The sequence below is a fragment of the Antrostomus carolinensis genome, unplaced genomic scaffold (assembly GCF_000700745.2).
Source record: "Antrostomus carolinensis isolate BGI_N321 unplaced genomic scaffold, ASM70074v2 scaffold2925, whole genome shotgun sequence".
Lineage (NCBI taxonomy): Eukaryota > Metazoa > Chordata > Aves > Caprimulgiformes > Caprimulgidae > Antrostomus > Antrostomus carolinensis.
In genome coordinates, this window is record NW_010318251.1 from 1 (window position 1) to 9,588 (window position 9,588).

Genomic DNA, 9,588 nt, shown 5'->3' on the forward strand with positions numbered 1-9,588 from the left:
GGGGGGTGGAAATCTGGGATGGGAGGAACGCTTTAAATAAATAAATAAATGAGTTAATTAATTAACTTAATGATTTAGGGAGGGTGGGGGATGTATTTCTCTCTCTTTATCTCTCTCTCCCCACCCTGTGCCACCCACTTTGGTGTCCAGTGTCCCCGAGCACCCGCAGGGATGCTGGAGGAGGAGGAGGAGGAGGAGGAGGAGGAGGGATGCTCCGGGGTGCCGGGCAGGGTGAGCCCCGCTGCGGGTTGCCTGCCGCCGGCTCAGACTGGTTTCTGGAAAGTGCTTTGTCTCGCAGGCTGCATCCTGGGAAGGGTCATGTGGAGCCCAGTGATGTCATGGGATCAAAGCCTGACTCAGCTCCGCGTCCCATGGATGGGTGTCCGCAGGTACCAAAGTATGGGCTGAGATGTCAGAGCCCACCAGGAGCAAAACTTTCCGTTCCTCTGGCAGGAAAGGGGTTAAACCTGGTTCTCCCCCCCAGCCCAGCCTTCCTCTCCCGCCTGGAAGAGCCTGGCTCCTTCACCAGGAGGGGAGAAAGTCTCAACTGGAGGAGTACAATGGCAGTGCCTTAGCCCTGGCAGCAGGCTGTCAAGAGAGATGGAAGCCTCTCCTCACGCAGGGTGTGGTGGTCCTTTCCCCCCCCCCTTCCCACCCCCCGTAATGTCTTGATTCCCGAAACTTGCAATCAGGTTTAGGTCCTCAGCAAGCCATGGCAGCAATCCCAGGGAGATCCTAATCTACAATTTTGTAATTGCCTTTATTTGCATGTGAGGCAAATACATACATTCTTCCTGCCTTCTGGTAAAGAGCCAAACTTCTTTTCGTTGTGGGGGTTTGTATATTCTCCTGTGCTCTAATGCAGGCTATTTTTATTTATTTATTTATTTCTCCTTGATGATTTAAGTTTATATTCGGTGAGGTTTGTGTGTGTGTTCTTGTTTTGCTTTTTTGGTTGTTGTTGTTGTTTGTTTTTACTCAACATAAAAAGTGTAAGTACAGTGATGCCGGGTGCTTAATAGCTCCAGACTGAGATGGATTTTGAAGATAGGTTAAGTGAGTGTACTGGCAAAACTTTTATTGCTCTTTCTGAACTTCTTTTGCAGTAACCACTGTACTTTGCCCTGTTTTGAAATTAAGGTGTTTTGTCCAACTTAGCTTCCCCCCCCAGCATACTTAACTCATTTGTGTCTCCTCTCTCCCCAGAGCCTCACAATGACAGAGGAAGCATGCAGGACACGAAGTCAGAAACGAGCCTTAGAACGTGAGGTAACGCATAACGATGTGGACAGTAAGAAAATAAAAATGGAGAAAGGACTTTTAGGAACGGATATCAATGCTGAAAGCGACATGAAAATAAAAACAGATCCCGGAGCTGGAAAAGTACAAGGATTATTAAAAAGTGGAGAGGTGAAAGCAACCATTAAAGTGGAAGTTCAGACAGGAGATGAGCCTGTGGACATGAGTACCTCAAAAAGGTGAGTGACGACCTACGTGCTGCAGTTGCACTGTAACACTTGGGATACCAGCACAGTGAAATGTGTTCAGATGGCACTAGAGAGAAGTTCTCCCTATCAGAAAGGTAGAGAGAATTAAAATGTTATGTGTATGTTGTAGCTCTGGCTCTTCACGTGAGATTCAACAGCTACTTCTGTGTAACTTCCTCCCTGATTTTTCTTCCCCAAGCTTTGACAGCTGTGACGAGCAGCTGAGTCAAGAAATAGAGTCTTGAATGGAAAAACATACAAGTAATAAAGAGGATGTGCTTTGAGCTACTGATTAAGGTTTATGTGAGGAAGAGTAGTTTGGGGTTTTTTTTAATTGAGCTGTGATATAGGAAAAATAATAGATTATAGTTGTCTAAACAGAGATGTTTTAATTGCTTCTTCCTGCCAGAGCAGTATGTATGGATAAGTCTGGCTTGCTTTTTGAAGTGAGTTGTGGATTTTGACACTAGAAGTATTACAAAAAGACAGCACCTGTCTGCAGCAATTCTCTGTAAGACAAGTTCTTAATGCTTTTTTTGAAGTCCACCCTCCTGAAGATGTCTGAATTTTGACTTTTGCAAGCGTGAATTCAAAGCTCCTTTATCACTTTGGAGAATTTTATTATTACAAACATGTGAAGCTTTTCCTTTGACTTGTATCTGAGAGACACACGTGAATTGGGTGGTTCTGACATACAGATTTACAGGCATCAACTTTAAAGCCAGATTCCAAATCTTCCACTGTATTTCTAACCCGGATTCTGGTTGTACCAGGATAAAAAAATGGTTAGAAATTCTGTGTCCCTGCTGTTGGCCCTTCAGAGTCTTTGCTTTTTTTCTTTATAGTGCAGTAAGATCCAATATATTGAGCTGGAAGTTTAGAAGCCTCGTTTATTCCTGGTTCTGCCACCAGCAGATGTTGGAGTGGTTCTGTGTAAGAACTGAGATGTTCCTGTCTGTGCAAAGTGGCTTCAACAGCTCTGGGAGTAATAAATCTGTGTTCTCTTGGATGTTGGGTGTTCCAGCAGTGCAGACTTAAGGTGTGAAACTGAAAACACCAGATTCTTATCAAGGGCCCAGGAATTATTGGGAGGAGGGGCACTTATGGGTGCTACTGAGAAAATAGGTGTCTTTGATGTTTACTGGCAATTCATCTGTATAAACTTTTCCCAACTTTTGGTGCTTTTCTAAGAGAAACAACTTAGGCTGCAAGATTACTTTATCCAAATACTGCTTCAGTACATGTACAACGAGACCTCTTCCACCAGCATGATTGAGGGAAGGTGATAGTTTTTCATTTGCTCCAGAAAACTTCCAAAGGGACAATTATACAAGTTGCTCAGTTTGATATTTTAGAGGTGCTGATGACTTGCACAGCAGCAGTTTGTTGGGGTGACGGATGACTTGCACGTCAAGCAGTTGTATTGTGCTGACTAGGAGTGAATCTCTGAAGGTGTCTTTTGGTGTAATCACTGCCTACTAATTAGCACAGGTATGCATGCTCTTTTTTTTTTTTTTTTGAAGGATATCTAAGAAGATTGCTCATACCAAAAATGGCATCAATTAGAATCAGGTATTCTGCCTCTTTTGTTGCAGTACATGCCCCCGCATGCGTACGCCCTTTGTGAATTGAGAATAGTTTGGAAAGACCTGCAAGTGTTTCTCCTCTGTTGGTGTCTGTCTGCACAAACAAGGTGATGAACAAGGGGGTTGTGCATTTAACTTCCCAGAGAGCATCTGGAACAAAACCCACCTATTTAGATGAGAGAACATCCTCTCTCCCTACAGCGTTCTTATTTCAGGTGGTAATAGGATATTGTTGTATTCAGTTTCTGCAAGGAGGGAGAAGAGGCTTCCCCATACAAAAAGCGTGCTTGGCTAAGGAGGTGGTCTGCTCCCAAATCCACTGACCTTAATAATAATAAATATAATTAAGAATTTCATGAGGCTTTGGTTACTATTTGGAAGTTGGAACACCTTTCATAATGCGTATTTGTATAAAATTGTTAATAGAGAGGAATTAAACCTTGGGTCAAATGACAAAAGTGAGCCTGAATGATTCCACAAACTTCTGGAAATAAGGCAGCAGCTTCCCAGGTTCTGGGACTCGGCTCCTGTGTTGTTGGTGGTGCCCTTGGTCCATGTGTGGCTCTGCTCCCGGAGCCTTAACGTGGTGCTGAGGCCTCAGGATGCAAATATCTCCAGGAGAATGCAATCTGAGTCTGGAGATGCCTGAGATATGGAGGGAGCTTGTCTCTGGATGAGTCTGATCCCTTGCATATATAAGAATACAGTTGGCATTCGTAGGGAAGGTGGGTCTTCATTTCATAAGAGTTTGTTGTTTTTCTTTTTCCCCCAAGTGTGGGATTTACCTTTCCAGACCTTTGATCTTTAGAAGCATTTAACTCACAGCTTTCGTAAGACCTGTGTCTTCAAAGCAGTTGAGATGATTTTCTGAGGAGATGAAAAAAGAGCTGTTGCTTCAAATGATTGAACTGCTACAAACTTCTTGGGTCAAATTCATGCTTAGTGATGTATGGTGTTTTGGCTTTCGAACTTCCTTAATGCTTTTCAAACTGAAAACATAATATTTTCCTTGGAAAAGGTGGCCCAGCAATAATCACAGTTTAGCTGACATAAATCTGATTGAATGGATTATCTTTCTGAAATCAGTTGATTTTCAAGATTTGAAACACAAACCTGGCAATATCTCTGTGTTAAACTTAAAAAAAAATTATTTTTTAATTTTTTTTTCCCCCTAAACCTTGGAAGTTACATTTAAAAATAGGCTCTGGTTTGAGTACATTTTCTGATGCCAGAAGAAACAGAAGAAAGTCTGTAGTGGTAGAAGTCTTTGATGAGAGGTCACACCAGGCCAAACCAAAGTCTTGCTCCTCTGCCTGGCGTTTGTGCAGCGCTGGGAGCTCAGTACACTGGTGTGTAATTATCCCAGACCTACTGCAGAGGAGGAATGGGAGGAAGGAGAGTCCTTCCCTCTTGATAAGGATGTGTCTTCTTTACAGTGCAACGTGGAAAATAGTGCAAAGTAACTCACTTTGCTTGTGAATACTCTGATTGGCATCAATACAGCTGCTGGAGGGAAAGGACATTTGTCAAACCTGGTTGAACCCTGACATCTTCCCGTGCTTTTAAGCTTTGCTTTCCCTTTCCTCTGTTCTTCCTCTCATCTGTTCTTTCCTTCCTCTTAAATACACAAGTTTTTAAGGGACCTACAAGAAAGTTGGGGAGGGACTTTGGCCAAGGGCAGGGAGTGACAGAACAAGGGGTGATGGCTTGAAAGTGGCAGAGGGGAGATGGAGATGAGATGTGAGGAAGAAATTGTTTGGTGTGAGGGTGGTGAGACAGTGTCCCAGGTTGGCCAGAGAAGCTGTGGCTGCTCCTCCCTGGAAGTGTTCTCGGCCAGGTTGGATGAGGCTTTGAGCAACCTGGTCTAGTGGAAGGTGTCCCTGCTGCTGGCAGGGGGGTTGGGACTGGATGAGCTTTAAGGTCCCTTCCAACCCAAACCTTTTTATGATTCTTTAAGTTTCCCACCACACTCACCCTGCGTTGAGCATCGGTTGCTTCCAGCTGGGGCTTTCTCCTGGAACCATTCTTGGATTGTACTGCCTGCTCCATCACGTTGTGTTTATTGTACTCCAGATTCTGCTCCCTTCATCTACAACACACGTCCTGACCATTTCCCAAGTTTGTTGGGTTTTTTTTTCCTAGTACTATTTCCTGAACCACGCAAAATGAACTTGCACCCACTGCACTGGTTAAGCTCATGATTTCTGGTTGTACTCACAGGTTTGGCAGAGACCATGAGTGGTCTTGCTGGAGACAGTAACTGGCTGTTTGTAAGGGAGCTGCTGTCCTCAGACAGGTCTACAAGGGCAAGTTGTCCTTTCCTCTGGAGCAAAAGCATCAGGGTCCTTCAGGAGCAGTGTGATGTTATCCCAGTTGTAGGAAACCTTGCTCAGAAATAGAGGTGGGAGTATTGACAAGCCAGGATACCGCTGGCCGCTGAGAGCAGCTGTGTTGTGCTTGGTTGTTAAATCCTCCACATCACAGTAACTCTGCAAATAGATCACCTCAAAATACGTTTCACTTCAGAATTCTAAAACTCAAGGCTTTTCATTCATACAAGGAGAGTCAGGGAACGTGAGAAGATGGTTTTTGTCACAGCACACAAGCGTGATGGGAACAGTGAGGATGATATCAGTAATTAAACACAAATAAATGAGTTGGCTTCTATCTGTCACCCCCTTGCTTTGTCTTGTTGGCAATCTTGGGATGAACGTGTCCTCTGGAAAACTTTTTAGGTAGTTGAACATCTTGCTATTTTCCCTGTATTTTCTCTATTGGTAAATGAGCATATTACCTTATCTGTGTTAATCATGGTTTGATCAAAACCAGGCTGGCTGATAAACAGCAATTATTCCTACAGATTTTGGATCAGTTGGGGGTCTAGTTAAAAAAAACCAACAACCTCCCAACAATCAAACAAAAACCCCACATTCCAAAACCCACTCTATCTATTGTGTCATCTTCTCACATTAAACTACAGAGTCTGGATTTTCCTTCCAGTTGAAATACAAGTCTGGATAAGCCAAAAAGTCTCTATTTTATATGTTTGGTTTATTTTCCACAAAAATGGCTTTTACCCATCTCTTGTCTCCTGATGTCGTATCAGATATTACCCACAGCTTTAAGCTCTTGAAATTACACGTGAGCTGACTGAAGCCACTGCTTGTTTGCTGAAATAAATAATCTATTTGAACTCCTTAGTTCCTTTCATTTTAGATCTTGCTGGTTATGACTTGTGTGTGTGCTTGAAAAATGTTGCCTTGCTCTGGAACCTCAGAGTAATCACGTTCTCCTTCTGTTACATGGGATAATTAAAAATACCATCTAATAGAAGTTGTTGTGAAACAGTATGAAAGCTGAGCTAGTGGCTGTGCTCTGGATTTTTATGTTTGGATGCTAAATGTTGGTGCTTTGAAGGATTTTTGGGGTTGGTTTGGGGGGGTTTTTGGTCTTTTTGTTTGTATTTGGTTTGGTTTTTTGTTTGTTTGTTTTTTAATCTGGCCCAGTCACATTCCAAACTTACTAAATGAATGTATTTGACTCTGAAATTCCAGTATTTTCTTGAGCACATGGGGATGCTGCCTGTGTTGGCTGACCAAACTCTCCAGTTTACTGGAATTTACTGGGAACAGTGTTCACAGCAGTGCTGGTGAAGAGCAATATGCTCCTTTCTTCCCATTAACCTGGAAATATGGCCCAGCCCTATAATTTAAATCTCCTTTTCAGATCATGCACGTTGTGTCTCTGCCTCCTGGTGTGTGTTGTTACTGAAGGATATTGTGACAAAATTGATATCAAAGTTTCTTGGGGAAATTTTAATGTATTATTTTAAATACAGGCCTAGTTTGATGAAAGTTTCCTTCCTTTCTGTTCAGAGGAAGGGATGAAGTTTGTTTTGCTTCAGTTTCTCCCCACAGTCACTAGATCCATTGCAACTCCTTCGATTTGTACAGATAAAACATCTCCAGGAAAAAAAAAACTAAATAAAAAAAATCCCCAGCACATTGCTTTTTCTTTCCTTGTTTGTCTTCCTTGCCAAATATTTTTGGATGAGATTGTTGAATGGACTGAGGCAAAACTGTTGCATATTTGCTGATGCAGATGGAGCTTTAGTCTGAATAAGAGTTGTGATGTTTCCTGCGGTTACCTGTGGCTGGGGGCAGGACGGGGCTGTGCAGGGCTCTTGCTCTGCAGTGGGGATTTCATCTTCTGGGTCAGTAAATCTGTAATTTCAAGTGAGCATTGTATTGATTTTTATTTTTAGCTTTTTTTTTTTTTTAGGGTTTTTTTTTAATCTTTTTTTTTTTTAGCTTTTTTTTGGGGGGGAAGAGTGATCGAAAGGGCATTTTAGAGCATGGATAGATAAGGTCTGGTCTGGAAAAGGAAGCTTATTTTTTTTGTGTAATGTTTCTGGATCAGTATTATCAAATGCAAAGACTCCTTGTTGAGATACAGGAGCTCTCCTCTTAACATCATGAGCTGCACCACGAGTCCTCAGAAATTAAACCCTCTGCCAGAGCCAGTAGTTCCTGGGTGACTCTTTATCTCTTACTGGTGTTAAGTTTAAACTTTGTCTCCTTTGGTCAGACTTCGTTGGAACTTCTGTCTCACAGGAAGGTGGGTCTGTTAGAAAACTTGAATCCACCTCGAGATAACTTACACCTCAAATGTCTCATCTTCAAGGCAAAAATTGAATTAATCTTCCTCTAGCCCAGCTCAGTGGGGTCAGACCTCCAAGGCTGGATTTGGCCACCTGACCCTCTTCTTTCCTTCAAATCAACAAATCAATCCACAGTGTCTCCATGGGAAAGTGTTTTTTTGGTTGTTTTTTTGGTTTGTTGGGTTTTTGGGTTTGTTTTTTCTTTTCCTGGAATAGTTGTTGTGCTCTGAATTCCTAGAGGATGCTCCAAGACACTATGGAAAGGTCTCGGATGGTGTGATGCGTCTGTCCTTGTGCTCTGAGATTTTAAAAGAGGATATTGGAGGAAGCGTGGCCTTTTTCTTAGCGTCCTTAGTGACTCAGGAGGTCTGTGTTTTGATTCCTTACCCAAACTTTTCTGCAAGGTCTCTGTTCAATGATGTTTTTATTGCTGTGAATCCTTAAATGGGTGTAGGTAAGTGGGCAGCAAACCCCACTTTCATCTTCTAGCGTAGCGTCCACATGATTGAGACAGCAACACTTATGAAAGCTGAAGGGAGGATAATGGAACTGTGTCTTTATTTAGCTAAAGGATATGCCTGATGGCTTCAGAGGATAAAGGTCAGAGTATCAGGGCATTTATCCCAAATTATTAACTGCTGGTGGCAGTATTTTTCTGCAAGTGGTGATGTTTCCATTGTCTTTCTGATTTTGAAACATCTGGTTTGAATTTTTTTTTGCTTTACACAGAGGCTAACAAAAAGAGTAAAGCAAACTCCTTTTTTCCTTTTTTTTTTAAAAAAAAGGAAGATTGTTTTGCAGAGTTCTCCTCTATATTTCTGGAGTTCAGTCTTGTGCCACCTCATTCATGATGCAGTTGGTTGTGCTGCTGAGGTTTAAAAATCCTGTCATATTGAATATGGGTCGAGTTGGTTGCTGTGGGCAGTATGTGTTGCCTTAAAAAATATATATATTATATCTCTCCTTCAAAAAGGGTTTTCCTCTGTGAGGTCTCATGTCAACAGACTCAGAGCTGGTAGATGGTCTGAAATAGATAAGACTATTTAATACTTTTGTGGAAATAAATGATTTTAAAACTCAGAGCGCAGTGGTTTCTAATGCAGCTTTTATTAGATCAGTGTCTTATAATGTAGCTGTCAGGAACAGCATAATGGATCTTGGAAAACAGAGAAATCATGTGGCTCATCCAACCTGGCTGAGAACACTTCCAGGGAGGAGCAGCCACAGCTTCTCTGGCCAACCTGGGACACTGTCTCACCACCCTCACACCAAACAATTTCTTCCTCACATCTCATCTCCATCTCCCCTCTTCCAGTTTCAAGCCATCACCCCTTGTTCTGTCACTCCCTGCCCTTGGCCAAAGTCCCTCCCCAGCCTTCCTGGAGGCCCTTCAGGTACTGGGAGGCCACTAGAAGGTCTCCCCGGAGCCTTCTCTTCTCCAGGCTGAACAGCCCCAACTCTCTCAGCCTGTCCTCACAGCAGAGCTGCTCCAGCCCTCGCATCATCCTCGTGGCCTCCTCTGCACTGGCTCCAGTAGCTCCATGTCCTTCTGCTGTTGGTGGCCACAGCACTGCAGGTGGGGTCTCACCAGAGACCTTCCTCATCCAGCCCAAAAATAAACCCGGGAGATCTCCACCGCGCAGCCCGTGACTCTCCTGGGGGGTTTCTTTTTTGGACAATTCTCCCTTTTAAAAGATTTTCTCATTGACAAACACCAAGTGACCGTTGGTGGCAGCGCCCATGGCGGGTGCTGGGGATCCCTGGGCAAGGCCACTCCATTTTGTCCGCTGGCACCTGAGCCTGACCTCACCTCACAAAATGACGGCCGGGCAACAACGGCTGGGGCCGGGCCGGG

General features: G+C 43.3%; 1 protein-coding gene across 2 annotated transcripts in view; it reads left to right on the forward strand.

The window, feature by feature from the left end:
• Positions 1-1,209: 1,209 nt before the first annotated feature.
• Positions 1,210-9,588, forward strand: part of GATAD2A (GATA zinc finger domain containing 2A) — a 21,907-nt gene continuing 13,528 nt past the window's right edge. For both annotated transcript variants that reach the window (XM_010168817.1, XM_010168816.1), the window contains exon 1: positions 1,210-1,478. In XM_010168817.1, coding sequence (XP_010167119.1) covers positions 1,216-1,478 — 263 coding nt within the window. In that variant the 5' untranslated portion in view covers positions 1,210-1,215. The remainder of the gene's footprint in view (positions 1,479-9,588) is intronic.